Source organism: Cygnus olor, chromosome 4 (assembly GCF_009769625.2).
Source record: "Cygnus olor isolate bCygOlo1 chromosome 4, bCygOlo1.pri.v2, whole genome shotgun sequence".
Taxonomy (NCBI): Eukaryota; Metazoa; Chordata; class Aves; order Anseriformes; family Anatidae; genus Cygnus; species Cygnus olor.
The window spans coordinates 36697238-36721954 of NC_049172.1; the positions used below are offsets into that span (position 1 = coordinate 36697238).

The window sequence follows — 24717 nt, forward strand, 5'->3', positions numbered from 1 at the left end:
GACTTGGATCCCATTTAATACTGCTGTACTGTAAGTAATGTAAGGCGGTATAGAGAAAGTAAGTCAACTAATTGTTTTGGGAATTTAGTTTGAAACAAGCAGCTATTAAACACTTAAGCCTTAAACAAAGGCTCAAAAATTGCAAGATTTTTGAGAAAAAAAAAATAACAAGAATCAGAGGACATTTGCTGCTTTTTTTCTTAATATCAGACCTTAGCAAAGAGATTTGACTGAAGGGGCACAGTGAGGAGGACATGTAGGCAGTAGAATCAGGGCTGGTTTTCTAACACAGGAAACAGTGAGAATGGAAGGAAGCATCTAATATACATAAACCAGCATACACATTTGAACATGTTCACTTGTGGTGTTTTTGTTTGTTTGTTTGTTTGCTTTTTTTGTTTGTTTTTTTTCATTGCAAAGACCTATGGCAATTGGTAGAGGTCTTCAATTGCAACAATTTGAACAGCTTGAGGGTTATGATGGAGATAAGGACCAAGGTGCATTCTTGACTGGATTAAACCTAATCAGAGAAAGAAAGAATAAGGTAAGGGACCATGGCCTAAAAAGCACTGCAGGACTGCATAACATGGCAGGAGAGAATCCACTTTCGAAAGCAACTGGAGGCAATTGCAAATAGTAGCTGTAATAGTAAAAATAGATCATTTGTGTTTACTATCTAATTTAAATTAACTTTGTAGTTACCATAGGAAGAAGATGGTCAGTCCAGTCTTATTCTTCAAAAGGAAAAAGAAATGGCTGTTCAGAAGAAGATACATATGGTATTGCAGACAAATACTTTTCAGGTGTGTTTTCTGAAAGATATAACCAGGAAGATAGCTCATCACAATTTGATTTCACAGGAGTTTGTTTACTGCTGACTCAATTAGCCAATTTGACAAGACATCCAATCAAGACAAGACTACCTGTTGAGTGTAGATTGAAGAGCAACTGATTCATAGCTTGCAGATGTGTGTAATCAGTTTACAAAACAGTCAGTATAAAATCAGATACTGAAGTCAAAGTACAAAAACCCTAACTCATCCTGGGCTTCATGTTTCCCTATCCGTCCATACTGCAGGCTGCATTTTAATGTAGGGATGATATTAAAGATCTCGTTTTGTTTTCTGTCCTGCAGATCTTTCCCCTGGCTACCTATTTCCACCCAAATTTGATAAATTACCTACAGTAATAACATTACCTACAAAATTGTGGTTGTGTGTATATGAAATGCTACATATACATACACCAATGGCTGTACTTATACGTATAGATATTAAATAAACTGTTCATATACAGTATATATTTATACTGTTATACATACTATATTGTCCTGGTTTCAGGTAGGACAGAGTTAATTTTCCTCCTAGTAGCTGGCAGGGTGCTATGTTTTGGATTAGAATGAGAAGAGCGCTGATAACATGCTGATGTTTTAATTGTTGTAGAGCAGTGCTTACACCAAGCCAAGGACTTTTCAGCCTCTCTCTGTCCTGCTAGCGAGCAGGCTAGGGATGCAGCAGGAGCTGGGAGGGGACAGACCCAGGACAGCTGACCCAAACTGGCCAAAGGGGTATTCCATACCATCTGACGTCATGCTGAACAATATATAGGGGTGGCTAGCCGGGGTGGAGGGGGGGCCGGCTGCTCGGGGATAGGCTGGGCATCGGTCAACGGGTGGTGAGCAATTGCATTGTGCATCACTTATTTCATACACATTATTACTATTAATACTATTATTATTATTGTTGTTGTTGTTGTTATTCTTTTCCCTGTCTTAATAAACTGTCTTTATCTCAACTCACAGACTTCACTTTCCCATTTCTCTCCCCCATCCCGGAGAGGGAGGGGGGAGGGTGAGCGAACGGCTGTGTGGTGTTTGGCTGCCAGCCGGGCTAAACCACAACATATATGTACCTCTAATACTGGGAAGTGATTTATGCAGTTATGAATTCTTTCAGTGGAGTTAGACAACTGGAAATGAGGAGGTGTGAGCTGTGCATTGACTTGTCTCGTTGTGCACAGCCTAGGAAACTTTGTTCCAGAATCACAAGCCCTTTGATTTAAGCTGATACAGCTCCTTCACAGAGCTAGGTTAATTATCTGCAACTACACTTTTTTGTCCAAAGTTTAATTTCTTATCATATGTGCAATACTTTTATATTAACTAGCTCAAATTATGTTTCTTTACCTGTGGTTTATTTACACAGTAATTTACAAGTGCATATTTGAAAACTGAACGTAGTTTAAAAAAAAAAGAAAAGAAAAATCTATTGTCAGGTTTGCAGCTAACTTAGAATCATAGAATCATTAAGGTTGGAAAAGACCTTCAAGATCATCTGGTCCAACCATCACCCTACTACCACTGTCATTCACTTAACCATGTCCCTAAGGACCACATCCAACCTTTCCTTAAACACCCCCAGGGACGGTGACTCCACCACTTCCCTAGGCAACCTGTTCCAATGCCTGACTGCTCTTTCTGAGAAGAAATGTCTCCTAATTTCCAACCTGAACCTCCCCTGGTGCAACTTGAGGCCATTCCCTCTAGTCTTGTCACTAGTTATCTGTGAGAAGAGGCTGAACCCCAGCTCCCCACACCTTCCTTTCGGGTAGAGCAATAAGGTCTCCCCTGAGCCTCCTCTTCTCCAGACTAAACAACCCCAGCTCCCTCAGCTGCTCCTCGTAGGACTTGTGTTCCAGGCCCTTCACCGGCCTCATAGCTCTTCTCTGGACACGCTCCAGGGCCTCGATGTCCTTCTTATAGTGAGGGGCCCAAAGCTGAACCCAGTACTCGAGGTGTGGCCTCACCAGGGCAGAATACAAAGGGACGATCACCTCCCTGCTCCTGCTGGCTACACTATTCCTGATACAAGCCAGGATGCTGTTGGCCTTCTTGGCCACCTGGGCACACTGCCAGCTCATGTTCAGGGGAGCATCAATCAGCACCCCCACATCCTTTTCCTCTGTATAGCTTTCGAGCCGCTCTCCCACAAGCCTGTAGCACTGCATGGGATTGTTGTAGCCAAAGTGCAGGACGTGGCACTTAGCCATGTTGAACCTCATCCCATTGGCCTCTGCCCATCGACCCAACCTGTCCAGGTTCCTCTGCAGGGCCTTCCTACCCTCTGGCAGACTGACATTTCCCTCCAGCTTGGTGTCATCTGCAAACTTACTGAGGGTGCACTCAATTCCCTTGTCCAAGTTATCAATAAAAATATTAAAGAGGACAACACTAACCGCTGGGGAACACCACTTATGACCAGTCACCTTGCTGCAAGCTGTTTAACTTATAAAAGCATATAGTGGCAAAATTAGGAAAACAATATTGTGTGTCCCAGGGCACTTCTGAAGAGTCTCTGTAACAAATATTTGTTACTGTTTTAAATAGAAAATATTCTTAAAACATTTCAATTATTTTGCTTCCAAAACCCACAGGTTTCACAGAAATAGCATAGTTACCTAGTCATCACATAAATTTCCACTCAGTAATGGAAAACAGTACCAGACTCTTTTATCACTGTTGTGTTCAAAATCTGTTATGTAAAAAAATGTAAATGAAAGATAAATAGATGATTTAAATTAAAGTATGTCCAGATCAAGTAATACCACATCCATCTTCTGAACTATTTCAGTTATCTTTAAACAAAGTATGTCTAAAAACAAAGCTCAACCTGTTAATATTTCCACATCAAATGCAAATCTAAAATATGTGAATATTAAAACCAAAATATTAAGTAATAATACAACAAATATATGACTGCAATATTAAACAAGTACACGCCACTTCACTGTTATCAAAAACACTAAGTGATTTTGTTACAGTATGACAGAAAAGATGAAACCTTTCTGCAGTTAGTATTGTTTGATGTGATGTTTGTCATGGTTCCTGTAAATATAACAAAACAAAACCTTTTTATTTTTTTTATCTGCATGCTATTTGTTTTGATTTGATTTGACAGTCCTTAAAATATATCCTGTTTTTTTTTTTTTTTTTTTTTTTTTTAAATTGAAAAAACAGTATTATCAGGAATCTCCAGGTACATATAAAGAAATATAAAATCGGATTTCTTGGCTACAGCTGAAGAAAACATTTTTTATATTTAAGAAAGTTTTAAAGAAAATTATTTAAAATGTATTAGAGACAATTTGCAATAGTTAAACATTCTGATTATTTTACAAGCCAGTTTTCCTCAAAATAGATAAGGTGGCTATAAATGAAAATGTGAAGGACTTATGATGGTTCCATAATTTGTATTTACTTGCTTATTAGCTTTGTGTTTCATAATTAGTAATATCGGGCCTTAAAAGCTAATTTCAGTGGGAGTTCCAGGCCAAATGCATTGTCAAATTTATGCTGTAGAACAAAGTGTTCAAGGAAAATCATCCATTATACTGTCTAATGAATAATAAGCCAAGGTTATCATTAGTTTGTCATTTATTTCCTTTTTTTTTTAAATAACTTTTGCTCACTATGATGACAATGGGAAACTGAGTTTCTAATGATTAGTGTAGATCTCTTGATCTTTATTTTTCTTCAATATAGTAGATAACCATATTATCATAATGAAATAATTGTTGCTCTTTTGAAATATAAACTTAGTTTTCAGAAGAGAACTTTTACTAATTGAAAGATATATATATATGTAAAATAGATGCATACTTTAAAGGGAATTTTGTTTGTTTATAGAGAAAGAGGTTTTTAAGGTCCAGTAGATCACCTAATCCATTCATTTCTACAATTCAGAGCAATATTCTAACCGAATTTCTTAAATGTTTCATCCACTACTATTCAACAACATATGAATTGTTAGCTCACTTACTTGCTTTGACAAATTATTCTTCTGCCTTGAATATACATTGTTGTAACTTTCCCTATGCTAGTGTTTATTTTTAATTTCTTACTCTGTTTACTTATTAACCAACTTTATTACACCACTAATACTTGCCCTTTTTTTACACAGGCATGAACTCTGGACTTTGAAAAGCAGAAGCAGCAGTTCATTTTTTGTTTTTGTTTCTATGGCTTGCATTCTGATAACCTGCTATGCCAGAATAAGTATTAAAGCCTTTGTACATGAATATATTTTGTTTCAAGATGCAATTGAGAATTATAATGCACAGAAATAATCTGTTTGGAAAAATATATATATGTTATTTTCCCATCATGAAGTTACAACGAAGTACTTATCATTAATGTGAGTAAAATGTAAGCCACGGTAGTACTATTTTCTCTCCTAAAGAAATGAACATATAAGCAAATGACAACTTTTCTTTATCAAGGCAAAATCAGCTGCTGATTCCGCCATTTTGTCTGTCATAAAAACTATACATTAGTCAAAAGAAAATATTTGTAGCTCTATACAATATTTAAATTACAAGCAAAGGAACTTACTGAAAGTTAAAATTATGTCTTTCCTTACATACCACATATCTGAATATCTTTATTAAGAGTTGCTTGTAAATTTCTTAGTGATTCCTTGAGATATGATATTTATAATTAGGAAAATTTAGTTCCTGTGCAAACTGGTTTTATCTACACTGGTCCACTATTTTTTATTGCTTATGCTCATACTTTATTGCTATAAAGTAAGATTGTCCTGCTGAGTCACCTTATCATATTCATAGAACTGTGGGACTCACGAGGTTGTTCTTTGTAGGGCAGAACTATGCATTTTTATTCTTAGTTAGAGAATTTATATTCTGAACCTACAAGCCCTCAAACATCTTTATTTGTGCACATGCTTTCAGTACTGATCCTCAGTCTACAACAGCTCTTTTTTTTTCAGTGGGATCCTTCTTTGATAAGTAAGTAGACAGTTGTCTCTCAGACTCCATTTTGCTAGACTGTTGCATTGGATCTGGTTGGGATGGATTTAATTTTCTTCATAGTAGTTTGTATGATGCTGTACTGTAGAGCTGTGATCATGTTTCTATGTTTCTCACCCCACTCTCCCTTCTAGCAAGCACATTAGGGTTGGCAAGATTTTGGGAGAGGACACAGCTGGGACAGCATATCCAAATAGATATTCCATACCATATAAATTCACACTTTAAAAAAAGTCATGTAAAAGCAGGGGTGGGGTGAGTTTTCCTCTCTTCTGTCCTTACACTTTTCTCCTCTGTACATCTGGCTGTGGAGAGAATGAGCAATCAGCTGGGTGGGAACTTAGCTGTCATCCAAGGTCATCTTACCAGAGCTATACTGTGCAATAGAGACGCTCCCTCCACTTCCATGATCTTCCTAGCAGTGTTCATCAGCTTTTTTTCTTTCCTATGATGCCGGCGGCTCATCCTTCCACAATATGTTCTCCTGCCACAATTTTATGTCCAGTTCTTTAAAAATTCTGGAATGTTTGAAGAATGTTTCACTACTTACGCGCACACACACACACGCCCAAAGAGAAAAAAATTGCAACAAATTCTAGCCTACCTGATTTTTGGCTACTCTCAATTTATCCATAACTTCTTGACCTCTGGCACACAGCTGTTTTTTTCCTAATCATTCCTTTTCCCCTTTGCTTCTAGGCTTTCTGGCTGGACTCAGCATTCTTTACCCCTGTAGTCACATCATCTTCCCCAGTCTGTCCTCTCTGCTGACAACCTATTGCATTATTGTTCATCCTTAACTTCTTGGTTTTTCATGTCACTGCCTCTTTTTTTTGTGTGTGTACGATGTATTGCTTTTGTCTTATTTGTTGCCACACAATGTTTTGTTTGTGCTCATTTCTCATCTTCATTCTCTACTGCAATAGACATCTTCTTGCATGCTGTTTAGCCTATTTTAGTCAGTCTCTACTTCTGTGCTGTTCTGCAGGGATGTCTTCAACTCTTCCTCTTTGGCTTTTTGTCTAGATTGTATTTACTGATCCAGAAAGGAAGTCAGTGGAACTACTAAGTGGTAAACTGAATCACTTGCATGAATGCTTGTCTGGATGATAGCCAGAACATTCCTTAGATTGCTACATCTTCAAGTCTTTATTTCACAAAGCTAAAGTGCTTTCTCAGAAATTTTGTATTTACCTAGAATTAGACAGACTAAGGCATTTTTTCAGCTCCTGTTTTAAAATTGAGCATTCTTTAAAAATTATTGTTATTTGATTCCTTCTCTTTTCCCCCTCCTTCCCCAAGAACTATAGCTTTCTTGTTCGTAATGCATAGCTTCTTACTTTTCCATGGATGGAGTAATATTCTATCTAGTTTATTCTGCTAAAGTGTGAGTAATGTGCCCAAACTGACTTTCAAAGGAAAATGAAGTATTCTCAGTAATCAGCATGGCAGGAAACTCTTTCAGTTTAACCAATTATGCATTTATGTGTTCTTGGTTTGCTGGAATACTTGTTCATTTGCTTTTGACAGTCATCCAGTAAGATTTCCTTCTCCTATATGCTCTTGCTAACTGGGACTTATGCCGGGTGAAGAAATCAGAAAGTAAAGTTTGCAATGCCTGCTTGAAAACCTTCCCAAAAGGTCACAGAGTCTTTGCTATTCTACTCAATAACTTTAACGTTAGAATTTGAAATGTAAGAAGTTAAATAGAAGTTATATGTTCCTTTGACCTTTTTTTTTTCCAAAACATGCTTGAGGCCTGGGGCTTATATCATAGTCTTATGAAGATGCGTCTTATGCTTAGCTAATGGCCTGAGAGGAAGTTTGTCCTTGGTGCAGAGAATGATTTTATACCTTTACGAGGAGCCTTACAGTTACAGCAGCAATGCAACCCAATAGAAGTGCTCTAGTATTTAGGGCTAAATATTGCTAGATGAATCTAAGTATGAATAATGTAAATTAAGAGCTTTCCTTTTTGCTTGTCTGCTTTCACTAATTTGTCAATCCGTTTCAGAACAATGCCTAAGCCATGACCACAGGCCTCCTCAAGTTATATCTCTGCTTGAAATAGGGGTTCCATGTGCCCATTTACATGATTCAGGGACCAGAACACCAAACATGTCACTTAGTCCATGGGTTTGACCTACTCCTTGCTGACCAATTCAGGATCTCTCTTGAGCATATTTTGCCAGCTGGTAAAATCCAGCCAGAAAAGAAAGTTATTACATCTTTCTTTTTAAATTGCTCCATGGAATGTCTGTCTTCTTAAGGTACTAATCACTCAGTAATGAAAGATCAACTTAATGTTGTCCTGGTGCAAGCATATAGGACATTAATGCTAGGTTTCTGTGATAAGCAGTGTGATTACTAAATTGAGAAGCCCCAAGTATTGATAGTGTCAAAATGACTGAGCTAATGCCATAGTCAGTAAAAGGCACAGCACAAAACAGATTTTTAGGGCACTGGTTGTTAGTATGACCATTCAACTCCACCCCCTCCCACCCCCACCCCCCACGCTTCCCACCCCTTCGGGATGCAATATACAAAAAGTAGTGATATTTTGTTCAGGATATACTTTCCTGCATAAGTAAGCAGTAGCATCACAAGAGATTGTAAAGCACATGCATAAAACAACAACAAAATAAAGAGCCAGCAGAACTAGTGAGTGCTGAAGCTTGTTTAACAAAATATGTACAGATCTATATATGTTACTAGGCAGACCCTGTAAATATTTTTTGTTATATTTTTATGCCATGGCAACTAATAATCAACATGGAAATAAAATGCAATTAGGTATAAAGTTGGTGGGGTTTTTTGGAATTAGAGGGTAGGACGTTAAAATCAAAAACAGTACTGAAGAAAAAAACTTTAAAAGTAAAAAAAATTAAAGGCTGTCATACTGATGTAGAGAAGTTAAAAATCCTGAGGCAATAAAATAGTCACCAAAGGAGCAGCTGCTGGACAAATAAGATCTCAGACTTAGCAAACTGCTTAGCTCAGAGACTGTGAATTATATCATATACTAATAGGGATCTGTAATATACCTGGAACAGAAAGAAGATTGAAAATGGTAATTGCAATTCTCAAAATTGTAAAGTGAGGCAGTATTTTGAGACCTTTTTTTTTTAAAAAAAAAAAAAAAAAAGTTATATGTTCCTGTCTTATGATACTATTACTGGACAGTACTGGATCCTGAGATAAGCAAGCAGGATGTAGTTGAACATATTGTACTGTTTTCCTTTGCTTTTATTCTTCAAAGAGCAGAATGAAATCCTAATGTGTGTCAATTGCCTTAGCTCTATTGAAACCAGTGAAGAAGTTATTTCCTTTTCCAGAGATGCTGAGAACTTAACAAAACATTAAACTGGGAAAAACAAATTTATCAAAAAATGAGGAAAGCAGCACATAACCATCCGAAAGGAATATTGTAAACAGATCAGTAGGCAAAACAAGATAGTGTCAGGATTGAAAGAAAGAACAAAATATGTCTGTTATAGATTTGTTTCGTATTTCTGCATAGGAAAAGCAAACAAATTTGGAAAGGAAATTATTTCTGCTTTAGATTACTCTAAATCATTTATAAATAACATACCAGAAAGACTTACAGCAAAGGAACAATCATCCTTAGTTTCTTGTGTTAGGATACAGGAAAGTTGATTATTGGAAAAGCTCTAGCATGTGCCACAGGAACCTCCCCTTTTCATGTAAATTTTGAATATATTTTGTGGAATGTAACAAACCGTGAAATTGCAGACTGAACCACTTTGCCAGTGGAGATGCAACACAAACAGTAGTTGTCATTATTTGAGGTTTCTTAAATTTGCATGGGTGATAGTTTTTCTTCATTTCTTGGCAGCCGAGCCCAGAATATATAGAGAGGAATGAAAGATGTTGTGTGTGTGTACAAGCTAATAAGAGCTGAAGCAATACTAAATTCTGTTAATCTGGTTTCTGTATCAGAGCTCCTAAAAATTTGGAAATGGTAGTCATAGCTCTTAACAGTGCTGTCCAGCACTCATCCAGAAAACATGGAATTTTTTTTCATACAGGGTAAGATGAGTCTACTAGCCAGTATGTTCATTTAAACAAAAGTGTTTTTAAAAAAGACTGAACAAAGAAGTTCATAGGGATGTTAAAATCAGTTGAATATAAAATAATGGGCAATCCTGCAAAGCACAAATAAATCACTGGTTGCCTTTATATTATATATCTCTGTGAAACAGTATTATTGAAAAGGAGTAAACTCTTGGATAAAATTATACGTCTCCACTCTTGGATTGCTTTTATGTTAAATCAATGAAGTAAGATGTTGTGCCAAAAGTAACAGCAAGATGTTGACACTAATTAATAATATGTTTCTGATATACTCATATAAGACACAAAATAAAACTCTAAGATGAAATACATGTTGTAAGTTTAACCTATGACCATATTGCAAAAAGTCTGTCAAATCTGTTAAAACAAAAACCATATATATCATTTACAGACTAATGGTTACTCTTTCTAAATAAAAGAAACATTTTGGCAGATAATGCAGTCTATCAGAAAAATTAATACTTCTTGCAAATTTTAAACTGCACACCTTCACATTCACATTAGTTAAAAAATATAATTTGTTTTCTTTTCATCTGATTTTCAACTGCCTTCAGCAGTTCCCAATGAAATAAATGGCCATTTCAGCTGTAGGTATCTCATAAGTGTGCTATATCCACCTTGTGGGAGGGCATAAGAGGTGGATAAGTTGAAGATAATATTTCCTCATAGTCTTCTTTTCAAGCAAGTTTTTTCTATCGCTTTTGAATTATAAAGCTAGAAATAAGTTCTATGTCATTCTAAGCAAGGGCTAATATAGTATTTTGTCTGCCTCACAATCAAAGTCTTTCTTAAAAAAATAAATATATATATATTAATAACTGCTTGCCTGAGCAAATACTCAGTTTGTTAGTTTGTTGGAGGCAACATAGTTCTGCTGTCTTATATAGTCTCTTCTTCGCATCTCCAATCGGGACTGCTTGCTTGCCCCCAGAAGAAGGTATTTATTTGTCCTGAATAGAAGAACAGCATTGCAAACTAATTTACATTTTTGTCTTTTTAAGAAAAGCTGAGTTTAATTTTGGCAAAAATTCACCCAAATGCTATGTAAGGTCCACATAGTTGGTATAGCTAGAATCAAATTTAGAAGTCACTAGTAATATATCCATTCACAAAAACATGGCGCCTTCCGGTCTTATGGCCAAAACAGGCATCATACCTACTGCAGTTAAGGGACATCTGGCCGATTGCAAGGTGAAAAAGAAATGAAACTAGTAAGGAAAATTCATGTGAATTCTCACAGATGAATCCTAAGCTGCCACCTGCCTTCCAAAACTTCCTTAAGTAAATGCTTGAAGGCCTTTGCTGAGGTCTTGTGATTACATTCTATATAATTTATGATATCTAATAATAAAGGCATTTCAGTGTGTGACCTCAAGAAGCCAAGGAGCTAGTCAACTCTGTCTAACTAAGCATTCCTGTCATTTTTTTAAAGCTTTAATGATTGCATTGGGTGCCTTTTTTACACACTGGAAGGACCCAGAACAAAATCAGAACAAAGTGTGGCTGTGTTACAGCCATCCCAGGTCAGAACTAGCCCATCTGCACACTCTTGCCACTTTCAAAGATTAGAGCAACTCCCAAACCAAAACCAGTTGTTGTCTATGCAGACACTTGTTTCCAAGGATCAAGATAGCATAAAAGTCTCTTCCACCGTGCTTCCTGCTGTCCTTCTGTAAGACTTGTAAGCTAGAGAATCAGCATAGCAGAGAGTATGGCTGAGAAATGTATACCGAAAAGTTTTACACTTCCCTCCTGTAAAATCAGGAACATCCACAGTTCTAACTGAGCTCACTGATTTTTCCTCCAATTCTCTTCTCCAGAAGTAGAGCACCTGGACTACTGAAACAGACTCTTCCTCCAAGAAGAAACACAAGTTTTTGACACTTGTGCAAGAACATGCCTAGCACCATTTCAGTGGGCCTTGCTAGGTTTCTCCGTGTGGGGCATGAGGAGGTGTGGACCAGCCACGCGGCCCAGCGTGGGACTTGTGCCCAAGGTGCTCCTGCTGCGCTGAGGACCAGGGTTTTGCCTCGGGAGCGGGCCCCCGACGAGGCTGGAGGCCAGGCAGCGCAGGGAGCTCACGGTAAGGCCCAGGGGGCTTGGGGGTGATTCTGGAGGGGCTGCTGGGGCTGGGCACTGCCTCCCGGGGCTGGGCCTCGGCCTCTTGCCCCGCTCCTCCTTTAGATTTTTCTAAAGCACACTGTCCGTTCCTTCCACTCTAACCCTGCTGTGTACCATCTCAGATAGTCTGTCTGACCTTATCGATCGTTGTTGTAAACCTGTATAGGCAGTCAATAACAGTTTTGCATCAGAACCTGTTCTGAGGCATTCAGGAGTCGTCTTGTGAAAACATGGATCTGGGTTTATATTAAAGTTTCTTATACAACTTCTGTACACCCAATGGGCTGCAGAAAATCCCGTTCTAAGGGGTATTTCACAGCCAACATAATGACTTTTCTTTAACCCCTGCTGGTCTCCAGGCAGTATGTAACTTATTGGTAGGTTGTAACGTGCAGATCAGAAAGGATTATAGTCCTTAGAGGTTAAAAATTAGATACATGCTCTTGAAATGATTTAGAGAAGCACACAGAATTTAGGAAAAACGAAGTTGGCTCTGACTAAAAGTCTCTCTAGACTTGCTGTCTTCAACTACAGCCAGTTGTGAATGCCAAGAGTACACTGCTACCTCCCTGATAAATTCTTCTGTCTTCAGCAAAGGAGAATGCATATAAAGCTTGTCAGATCTGAGGTGAGTATTTTCATGTTTATAACATCTCTACTGTTTCTTCCCTGTAGTTAATCAGTATAGATAAGTATTTGCTTTGTAATGGATTTTTTGAATTTCAATTATCAGCTAAGGAACTATCAGTTCCTTATACCTAAGCATTTTTTCAGCTTATATTTCAACTTTTGACTTACAGTATTAAGTTCTAAACATAATAGGAGATGGTAAGTAATTTAAAAATGCATAATGTTACATTATTGAGTCCTCTTCATAATGTAATTTTCTGAAGAGGACTGCTTTTTTAGAAACACGTATAACCTAAGGGAACAGATCTTTCCTTTTTTTAGGCCAGATTGAGCTTTCTAAAAGTTACAATGTCAGTACTTTGAGTAAATGTACGTATTATTTTCAGCCATTAAAATGGAACAAATGCTGCTAGTTACCCTCTTCCCAAAAAGAAGTATTTCATTTCTTTGTGGTTTTGCTCTAGTTTATTTTTGCTTCAGTTCACCAGGCACTGTTAGAACATTTTCATCATTTGAAATAGTTATTTCAAAATTGAGCAACCTATTTGGAAAAGAGAAGCAAAGTTTCGTCTCTCTTAATTGCAAACTATGAGTAAAAAATGACTGGAAGGGCTATCATTTAACAACTCTAAATACATGGGAAAATGTACCATACTTTCAAGATTGTTTTTGACACCAAGTACATACAGAATTCTTCATAGAGCAGAGCAAAGTCACATCCCATAGACCCAAGCTTGCAGTCAGTTGAAGGGATGATAAATATTAATTTATCCTATTGATTTCAGTAAGAGTGAGGTGTTTATCCTACTCGGATGCCTAAACTGATTTTTCAAAAGGTGCTTCCATGTCTTGCAGAAAATCTGAGGAATATTGAGCAAAAAGAATAACCCACTACTTTGAGAGTTATACTTTTTTCATCTGTATCAGAAGTATTTTAGATACTCATTTAAGTCATGTAAAACAAGATTCAAATACTCTTAAAGCATGTTATTCCATTCTCTTTCCTTCAGAATGGAGACTGACAAGAATTGTAAGCAAAATACAAAACAAAAACCGGCAAGCAAAAATAATCATCATTCACAATCTCCTAGACTATCAGTTAAGAATCTGAGTCTATAAGTACATTATATATTTTCCTGCTTAGAAATATGAAAACGTATGTTTAATGTTAGGGTTTCCGTCACTTGAATTTTTGTGTTGTTTTTTTTTTAGTGGTAATGTGAACTAGAAAAAATTACCTTTTCTTAAGAAAATAACTGAGATATAAACTGAAATAAAATAAAGGTCCTTGATTTAAATCGGTGTTTTTTTCACTCACTGATATTTAATTCAGGACAAAATGTGACTTAAATTTCTTTGAGATAAATTATTCTGTCCCAGTTCTTGGACGCCAGCATACCTTCGATATGAGCACTGAGCTGTTAGGATAGGTACTGGCAAAAGCGTTCAGATCCTAGAAAGCGCAGAAGATAGCTACTAGCCCTCCATCTCAATGAGTCATGTTATTGTTGAAAAGTCACTTTGACTAAGTGTAATACAGAGCTTGAGTTAGCTTTCTCAACGTTTATACATTAGTTTGCATTCAATGTAGTGATTATTGTGTTTTTGTTAAAGTTGTCATATATGCACAGCACATAAATTTGCATTATAGTGAAGTCGTTCATTTTTACCTGTATGAAACCTACTAGAAAACTACTTTGTCCTTATGATGACCCAATTGTCTTGAAATCACACACATTTTAAAATAAGACCTGAAATATTTATGTCATTTAAATTAAGCAAAATAATCTACAGGCATCCATAAAATGTCACAAATCTGAGAGTCATTTTCAGTTACACAAGGGCAGAAGATGAGTGGGGGTTTGTCCTTAAGAAAGAGAGAGAGAGAGAGAGAGAAAAGAAGGAATTGTTTTAAAAGTAGAACATTGGAAAAGTTTTACAAAGATTCCCTTGCAAAAAATGTCACATAGACGCTTGGAGAATATGTGTATTAGTAGTAAATATGCTCTAGACCTTCCTATTGTATCACCATACATTTATAATATGTTCAGGCACTGTTTGACAACCCCTAGCCAACATAATAAATGTTAGTAGCATAGGGTTTCTTGAACACAATACACAAGTCAAGTGTATTTGAGTATGGAATAGTAGAAGAAAGAGAGTAGAAAAATGAGTAAAGCTGTCTGGAGTACATATCTTCAGGTATCCAACAGCTGAAAACTGGTTTCACAAAGCTAAAGTTAAATGTGTATATTAGAAAGAATAGCTTCGCTTTGTGTTCTGGTCAGCTAGAGAGAACCGATCAGAACAAAGCTCCCATCTTTGTCAGCCCCAGCATGTACATCACATATATACATACACTATGTTTCTGGTGAGAGGAATAAGCCAGTCCCCCTCATTGAACAGGAGTGTGAGGGCAGAGACTTCCCCCGTCTCTCTCATCATTCAGGAGCGCTAGACCCCAAATGCTTCATCACATCTTGAAAAACTTTACATCGAAAAATTCCAGCTTTTCTGGAAGGATGAGGGTGTTCCTGAGATAAAGTTGTTAGTGAAGATTTCTCCCAGAATCAGGCCAAATTTCATATTTTCATTGTATTTTCTTCAAGTTTTATTGTAGTATACTGTGATAAGCTTGTGTTTCAACTTCTGCAGAAAATGACTGCTGAACTGACTCCTTAAAATCTTTTTAATCTCAAAGGTATCTACACAGTCTTCATGAAGGTACGTGTCTTTTACTCTGAAATGGACTCTTTCCATGTTACGTTGTTAACTGTTGTATATATACAGTCTTGTATTTTTCGAAAGGGTTAATACAGCAAAAAAGAACATTTTAACTATATAATTTAGCAGAGAGAACTAAGCGCTTTGATTCATGTACCAAACAAAGTAGAATAGCTTAATGTATCCCTTTACTAATCTAAAACTCTATAGAATTTACAGAGCTATGAGATCTATTTAGCTGTTTGCTAGCTATGTTTTGGGTCTGGGTAAATTATCTTCAGCAGCCTGATTTGGTAGCAGCATACTATCAAAATTTCAGTAGGATATTAAGGGGGTTGAATATTTTGGGATTGGGGGGGGGGTGACACAGATGACACAAAGTCCATCCCTTGTAACCATCTCTTATGTGATGTATCAGAGGTACATTTCTCTAGCTTTCCGACCTGCTTTTACTTGTCCTCCATGGGTCTGCAGGAGCTAAACATGAGTGAGAAAAGGCAGGCACAGGACTTCAAAGTGATTGAAACAAAATACCAGGAATCTTCAGCAGTTTTCCCAGAGCTGTGTTTGTTTATTTTACTTTACATCAAAAACTGATTAACTGATTATCCTCCTCTAGATAAACTAAGCTAGTGGATACTTATTGAGTCATTTCCAAACTGTCATTAAATTTTCACTAACAAAATTTCACTCATGCACAGCCAGCTCTGTCTGATTTTTGTCATTTTTAAAGTCAAATGAATAATAGGAATCAATTTTGGTAATTTTATATGCTAATTATTTACTTGAGTATCAGTGCAATTACTATCAGATAATAGCTCAGTTGAAACAAACTGTGTGCGCCTCTGTGTGGAACTCATTTTTAGAAGAAAAGGGGAGACTATTTTGGGTGTATGGAATTTTTCTTTTTTAAATATCATCTGCATTTTTGGGAAACTTAATTTTTTGGAGGGGACATTGAAAGCTGAGAAAAAGAGTCATGGGATATCTACAGTGGAATAAAAAAAACATGCATTCCAGATCTTCATGTCTGAAATAAGAATGGTAGCTCAGAAGGTGAAAGCACAGATGATTTCTAATTAACAGTGTAATGATATTAAGTGAAGTGAAAGGCTTATTCAGCCATAATGCGAATAAAGACTGCTTCTTTACAGGAAAAAATAAGAACCTCAAAATGTTAGTGCATACCTCTCAAATTAAATTGACAAATTTATCTGCAAGTCAACAGCTGATGAGATGAGAAGACTGTAGATGATTAATATGATTCGGGATCCTAATTTTCATGTATTACTTGGTCATTTCTTCCTTACATTAGTATCATATTGCAAAATGAAATTCACAGTATTCGTTACAGGGGACATCAAAATCAGACCTCTGTAATATCACAGAGAGGTGTATCTTGGAAAGATTAAATCCAGTGAAATATGCTGCAAAAGTCTAAGATCAGCCTAATTATTGCACAGCACTTCAGCATTCTGAATAGAAGCAAGAGAGCAGAAAAATGGTGTACGTCTCTAATGATGTGGAACGGTATGTGGTGAGAAACATTTCTTTGTAGGAAATGAAATGAGCACAATGGCAGGCTCAAAGCTTTAGTCAATTAAATAATATTGCATTTGTCTGGACATATTATTAAAAAAAAATACAGAAAATTAAGATCACGTAGTTACCCACATAGCTTCTGGAGGAAATCCAAAGTCATGGGAGTTATCTCCTGATTTTTATGTGGTCAGCTGTTTGTGGGGAATACTAACAACTGGTTAAATAAGCAAAATTTCAGACTGAGGGTCACAGAAGTGTACAAAGCGTATAAATAAAGGTTTCTGTCTGCAGAAAATTTTGCTTGAAGGTGTGAGAAGGAGACAAGAAGAAGCACATACTTGGGATTTAAGAGAGAGAGAAATTACTTGACCATATAAATTTAGTCAAGGCATTTAGGATTTAGTCAAGGCATTAAAGCTACCAATTCTACTTTTGCAAAGAGTATCATGAGACGTTAACAGTCTGGTGCGTAGTATTATGTTGCAGTAGAAACAATTACTTTCAAAGCAACCTGTGCTTTATGAGTTTAGTTGAAAATTGTCTGATAGCATAGCCAAGAGAGCTGTTGATACCTGCAGGGACAATGTCTTTTTATATAGAGATGTATTTAATTTTTTGTATAAATAACATAATTCTTTTCAAATAACTGCATTTCCATAGCTGTTTCTCTTTAAATCAGTACATGCAAATGATACCGAATGGTCTTTTTTTATTTTTCCCCTCTCACTCATTGCAGGTTATCTATTAGAAACCATTAGGCTTTTTGAGATTGAAGTCGATCCAAGAAAATCCCATTTTCACTTCAAAAAGAATTCAAGAATCTCCTCTCTGGGACTGAAGGGAAACTTCTTGGATTGTATTTAGGGAGGAAGCTTTAGTTTTCTTCAAAATAAATTAAGTTCTGATACACTTCCACTTGAGGCTTCTTTGGTTTGCAAGTAAGTTACCATGCTGGCATTTTCTTCTCTTTCCTCCAACTAAAGAGCTGTGAATGAACTTTTCCTGGAGCAACTTCATTCAGGAGAGCATTATTTCTTGGCTCAGGAAACTACCAGTGAACACCGGGAAAGATCTGTGATTCACAAGGCTGTGCTGCGTAGTGATATTATAATGAAATGACTACGTGGCAAGGAAATGGAGCTCATTATAATAAAAATCTGCTCAGAGACAATCTAGAAATTAAAGCAGTATACCAAGGAGATAGCTCCAACTCAAGGGCATAGTTTACTATTAATCCCTAGGTAGCCATTTTGCTGCTGACAGATCGAACACCAAGGCTGTAGTTGTGTAATTACTTACTGCAGTTAAGCAGGTGCTGAAATCTTCGCTTAAAAAAAATTTACAATGCTTGTGGTGATAGATGGATTCGTACAGGATCATCAATCTATATTAGGACATTGGGATTTCTGTCTGCATACACCATCAGGTCTCACAGTCCATCTGCATTGTTCTCCAAGGCTCAAGAATCTGCTATATCCCACACCCCTGCCCCTAAGATCCAGTATCCTGACAAGATGGATTATTTTTCCCACAATGCAAACCTTGCACCATGAAGATCAGCCTGTAAGAATAAATATTTCAAACTTCATCAAATGCAACAATGCCAACATAGTGGGTCTGCCTGCAAGTACTGAAGCCATGTTTTTTAGTTAGTCTACGTTACTTATAAAGATAGTAGCTCTACCTGCTGTCCTTGACATATGTGCAGAAAGGCAAGTAGCAGGAAAAGAGGTGGGGCTGCCAGTGACTCATCATCTTGTGGCCTGAGTGGAGAGCCATGCACAGCAGTTCTCAGTATGTACCATTAATTTTAGACTGTAGGGCTTTTCTAGGCCGGAGTTTTTATCAGAATATTCTCCCACAGGACCATCCATTTCTGCAGTTATTCCAGACACTGTTTCTACATATTCCTGTGTTTCTCAGTACTGTCTGTGTCCTACGCACATCCCTTTTTTCATAGAGGCTCCTTTCTTCTTTCAAATAAATAAGAAAAGGCAAGTAAGAAAAGGAATATTATTTTTTTTATAGAGACTTTCCTGTTCTGAAATTGAAAATGTTCCTCACAGGAAGGGAGTTTGTTTGTTATCCTCACTCAGGAGCTAGGAAACAGAAAATAATAGTATAATGTCCATTTCTCCGTGGCAACAGTGATGAAAGTTGTGTTTTCATCAGGTTTGGAATGTCTGTTCCATGGTTATCACCTTTCTTCCTTCCATGACCTGGATAGCTTGGAGAGAGAGTGCATCTTAATTCACCTTTGCAGAGAAAAAAAGAAAAAAAAAGACCTGATTGAGGCTTAGGCTGCTGAATTGTGAAGGACTGAGGATCCTGGAGCACATAATAAAATAAGGAAAGCCTGTAGCCTACCCTAACACTGGAGGAAAGCTACAACTTAGAGGCATGTTTCCAAGAGACAGCTTGTTCAGAAAGGAAACAGAGCAACACTCCCCTGCACTGTTAGAGCCTATGTCACTTCCCAAGACTGTATCATTAAAAACATGTAGTAGGTCATAGAAATGCCCATTTAAGTTGCAGGCTAATTTCCATGCTCACCTCTAGTTTCTTTCTTTTTTGAACATTTATAAATTTTAGCTCTTACACTAAAGAATTACATGGTTGATGTTTGTCTTACAAATAATGCTGGGGGGAAAATAAGGGGAGAGAATATGCTGGGAGCTTTTCTGAAGGCTTTCATCTCCTAACCAGCTTTGGTAGTCTTACAGTACAGTAGAATAAATTTAGTTTACTAGCTAGATGATTACAAATATATAACAAAATAGTACATATGAAACTTCATTCAAATATGAGCATGAATTAGCTAAAAAAATAAGAATTTTTCAGTTACAGACATAAAGTTGATTGTGTTTAAAAAGAAAAAGGATGGTGCTTAATGTACTAATGATGGAAAGGGAGTCAAAGGGAGACAGGAGACAATAGTAGAAACTGAAAAGTCTGCACTCTCAATCATATTTTGATGTCTTTCACTGAAGTGTGTTTCCTGACCAGCAGAAGTCAAGAGTTGTGTGCACTGAGTTCTATTCCTTCAGTAGACAAATAGACTCATATGAATAAGGAACAGGCATTATTTCAGATAAAAGAAAAATTAACAAATCGGGACTGGTGTATTTTGTTTTTGTAAGTGAGTGAATGTATTGTATATACTGGTGGAATTTCGGTGATCTTTTTCACTGAATTTTTAGTATAATTACAGTGCAAAAATAAACATGAAGATAAAGTAAATGCACATGTAACTCTTCAAGTATACCTGATAATAACATTTTAGGGAAATGCCTATACAACTTCCTTTTCTCTGAATGGTGTAGAAAATGAAAACATGAAATTTTCCTGAAGTCCCCCAGTGAAAGTGAGGGAAGGAATCCTCTAATCACGGGCTTTGAGCTTTGAAATTCAACCAGAGAATGTTACAGTAGAAATAATGAATCAGCTAATGCTTAATTTAATATCAAGTCATAGTTTCAAATTATATGGTAAACTATTGTAGAAACTTTTAAGAGATTGGAAAATTCTGTTTCCACTAGAGCTACTAGTTAGAATCAGTGGAACAAAACACTGGATGAAATGTACTTTATTTACTTTGTTCTCATTTTTACATTAATTTAACTGTTTATATTAACAATTAGTTTTAGGACTAAAGTCTTTGTCAGAAATCTGCTCAACAACAACCACTTTCTTCAACAATATTTAACAGTATCATACAGCCTACTGGCCAGCCACAGACCGAAGCTAGTTCATTTGTATGCAGAAGCACCCTTTAGTACACTCAGGGTAAGTAATTAATTGTGAGCCTGTAGGTAAATATCTTTTTTGCCTGCTTCTCTGTAAAGTTCCCAAAGATCAGCTACTCAATACTAACTTCATGGTATCTTTTCTTCTAGCATATAGAGGTAACTCAGCAAACTAGCCAACAGACAGAGATTCATTTATTCAAAGCCATTTTGGTAATGGAAAGTTGGCCTGATTTCTGGAAAACAGACCTTGGTTCCTAAATTTCTGGTAACGTTGTAATGACCTGCTTGTTCTTATAACTGATAACTAATGACTAATAACTCTCTGAACTGTTCATTGAAAACTGTTTTGAAACTTCTAACATCATCAGAATACTTTTCATTAGATTTTGTGTAGTAGCTTCTAAGAGTATTTTAAGTGAGAAGATAGATTAACTACAAAAGCATCATCCAGTTCATATCTTAATCATCTCAAAATCTAAAGCAAAAAAAATCCTTAAACTATTACAGAGTACACAATAATATATCCTTAGTGGGTGTAATCCACTCAACTTTTTTCCTCATAGTAGATTATTCTACTATGATTTAACTGTTTTCAACTCATACACATATTGTCTTTCAATTTTAACAGGCACAATGTAAATATTAATGCAAAATGTTACATCTGTTTTTAGATAGCACACTATTGGGAAAGGTGCTGGTATTTTGTTTTTACCTACATAGCTACATCACTCACTGTGTATAAATATGAATAATAGCATAAAATGATTAACTCAAGAGATGATAAAGTAACAACATAAATGTTATAGGAACGAACAAACATATCTTTAAAAGAGGGCAGTGGTATAATTATATTTTAAAATGTTCGCTGGCTTTGGAAGCAAACAAAATCACTTCGAGAAGACAGGAGGCCTCTGAAGTTATCATGAAGGATCAGAGATGAAATTGGTAAGTTACAACAGAGGCAACATTATGATGTCCAAAGGGCAAAATAAGTGTGATTGCTGAGATAATCTTGCAATCCTATTTCCATATCTTGCTACATGAGTAATGGCTTTTGTGGTGGTTTAACAACCAATGGGCATGTAGTCTTAGGCTGAAGAAAACAAGGAAACCTTGAAGAAAACAGGGAAACTGGTAGCCTTGAGCTAGCAGAAGCAAGGGAGATAAGGGACGAAAGCTAAAAGACAACAAGGAGAAAAACAGCTGAAGGAAAATTCCAGACTGACCTATGGTAACCTTTTGCTCATTAAGGGTCATTAGCATATTTAAAAAGCACACACACCAAAACGCTAATATATGCAAATGCAGAATTTGGTGTCTTCTCCCCCCACACCCCCATGCTGGTCCTCTGAATGTGCAAACTCAGTAAAAATAAGTTAGACCAAAAGTAGCCAGAGAGATAGTTTCACAAGTTTGCTGTCTATAAAAAATGGTGATTCAAGTCAGAGGAGTGCTTGCTTTGTGAGAGATTGTCAAGCACCTGCCTCTGCAGAGTTATATAATTAATTATATAATTGAAGGACCTTCGTGTGGATTCCAACTCTGTGTGCATATTGTCAAGGTACACCAGGCACTAACCTATGGAAAACAGGCAGCTAAGCTCTACCACACTGCTCTCTCACTCTCCCTCCACAGAAGGACAGGGGAAGAAAATGCACTGAAAACCAGGAAAGCTTGCGGGTTGAGATAAAGAGCTTTTTAATTAAAGCTCATGCAAGAAAAAATAGCTCCTGCAAAAGCAACCAGAGAAAACAATTATTCTTTGTTTGCCATCAGCAAGTGATGTTCAGCCACGTCTTGGGAAGCAGGGCCTCAATATGTGTAGTGATGGCTCAGGAAGACCAACACTTTCCTAATGAGAGGCCCCCCCCCCTTTCTCCTTCCCCTTCCACGACCGTTGTAGCTGAGTGTGATGTCAGATGGTATGGAATATCCCTTTGGTCAGTTTAGGTCAGCAGTCCTGGCTGTTTCCCCTCCACACCTCTTGCCCACACCCAGCCTACTGGCTTTTGGCATGTGGCATGGAGAGCCAGCCTCGATGCTGTGCCAGCGCTGTTCAGTAATAGCCAAAACATTGGCACAATATCAAAGTTGTTCTAGCTACAAGTGCAGAGCACAGCACTGTATGGGCTGCTGTGGGGAAAGCTAACTCCATCCCAGCCAGACCCAGTATAATTTTTTATATTCTCGAAGAGCAGGAGGGAAAATACTATTGTCAAAATAACACTGTGTGTATTTGTATTTGAAATTATCTGCATCAATAAGGAATTATTTGCTTGTAATGCATTTGAAGTTGTTTACAGGCCTAGAACAGTAAATAACCTTAATTTGACTCACATGTGCCACAGGCAATCATTGTAGAAAAGCTAACATGCAGTAACTTGCACCTGCTAATGACTGGCAAGTGACCTGCTCCATCATTATCGTATAGTATCTTCAGCAACATCTGAGAAGTGCTAGGAGCTGCATTTTTGTATGAGATCATGGGCAAGAGACTGAAAATGTAGGCAAAGATGCAGGGAGTTATTGTCTGGCATGGAGAGGTGGAATATGTTGAGGAGATGGTAGAAGCGCAGACCAAAAATAAGGAGATACAGAAATGGGAGCACTATAACAAGGTATAATTTTGAAAGGCCTCATGACAAGCAGGTCAATGCAGTATTCTAGCTCAGAGTACACCTAAATTCAGCCTACAGGAGAAAGATGCTATTATCTCCTGATACTATGGTCATCTGGCCACGTTGCATACTGGAAACACAACTGACACAGAATCATCCAGAAAGTGTTTTGAGAAATTCTGAAGAGCACTACAAAGCCTGGACTCTTGACAGGATTTTCCTCCCATACTGAACATGCTTGAGGGTCAGTGGTTATGGCGTCACATGTTGTAGAAGGTCAGCTACAGACACAATCATTAAGTCCAGGCAAGAGAGAAGGTCTGCTAGAACTTGCTCTGCAAAGAATAAAATAGGGGGGAAGAAAGAAAGAAAAACATCCCACAAATCTAAAAAAAATTAGACTTAAGGCTATTTACTAGTTAATTCTGGTACAAGTAGACAACAGGGAATGGAAAAAGCACAACAGAAAGTTATAGTGTTCTAGTGGCCTCATCTAAAATCATGGAAATGTTTCCAAGCTTTAAATTTTCTGAATTACCTGTTTTTCTTGTAGGGCTATAAAAATAACACTAAAAGCTTTGCTGAGAGTTCATAAAATGTCATGTTTTTTAAACGGCACCTACTTGACTCTCCAGCCTGCTCCACATTCCAGCAGATTTCTGTGTTGGCCATGCCATCTCCAGCATCTTGCCTCCTGGGACATTACTCAGAATAGCACAGAATCTGAATCAGGCAAGTACATCGTGGGACCTTGAGGTGGAAAAATAAGCATATTTAATGTTGCAGTAAAGGTTTGAGTGGCTCTCAGACTGTCTGTTAAGAGCATTGAAACCAGGAAGCTGCTGAAATTTCGCAACTTTTTCAAGTCCCCTTTAAATCTTTGAAATGAATGAAAAACACAAGACGTGTCTTTTCAAAAAGAGTTATTTTTCTCTACATACTAGGGACCCATCTTACACTGACATCTTTGAATGCTGCAATATTAAGGAGGGGGATATCAAAAGATAATTTTTTCTAACTTCTGATGACAATCAGAACAGGAGTTATAGCCAAATTAGCTAGTGTTAAAGCCATTAACATTGCTATAATTCTATGTTTTATAAAAGGCTGGAAGAGCTCCCCTGATTACTTCAGTACAGCATGACAATTGCTTTTAATTGTTGCCTTTTATGTAGATACAATACAGCCTAGCTATGCAATTTTACTTTCATTCTCCTTATTTTATATGGTGAATTGTAAGAGAATAAATGAAGCAAACCATATGGAAACAAGAGCAGGTCAGCAGCAATCCACTATGCACCTTCTTTTAAACAGTGTTTTTGTAGTAGGTATCATGGCAGTGAATTAGCTCATTTGCCTTTTTATTACCTTTTTTACAGACAAAACAAAATTTACTAGAACATTTTCCTTCTCTT

General features: G+C 37.0%; 1 protein-coding gene and 1 long non-coding RNA gene across 18 annotated transcripts in view; one reads left to right on the top strand and one right to left on the bottom strand.

The window, feature by feature from the left end:
* IL15 (interleukin 15) overlaps window positions 1-24717 on the bottom strand; it is a 64475-nt gene that overhangs the window by 9126 nt on the left and 30632 nt on the right. For 3 of the 14 annotated variants that reach the window (XM_040554808.1, XM_040554807.1, XM_040554804.1), the window contains 2 exons: window positions 23926-24052; window positions 703-812 (listed from right to left, as the gene is read on the bottom strand). In XM_040554808.1, coding sequence (XP_040410742.1) covers window positions 703-812; window positions 23926-23988 — 173 coding nt within the window. In that variant the 5' untranslated portion in view covers window positions 23989-24052. The other 11 variants (XM_040554809.1, XM_040554805.1, XM_040554806.1 and 8 more) reach the window with 11 other exon arrangements.
* Window positions 703-24029, top strand: LOC121069086. 4 transcript variants are annotated; one of them, XR_005819247.1, is made up of 8 exons: window positions 703-803; window positions 11739-12001; window positions 12553-12667; window positions 13680-15393; window positions 17672-17873; window positions 20583-20721; window positions 20832-20949; window positions 23856-24029. It is a non-coding gene; the product is annotated as an uncharacterized LOC121069086 (long non-coding RNA). The 4 variants fall into 4 exon arrangements; XR_005819248.1 differs by having other exon boundaries at window positions 15371-15393; XR_005819246.1 differs by having other exon boundaries at window positions 12553-15393.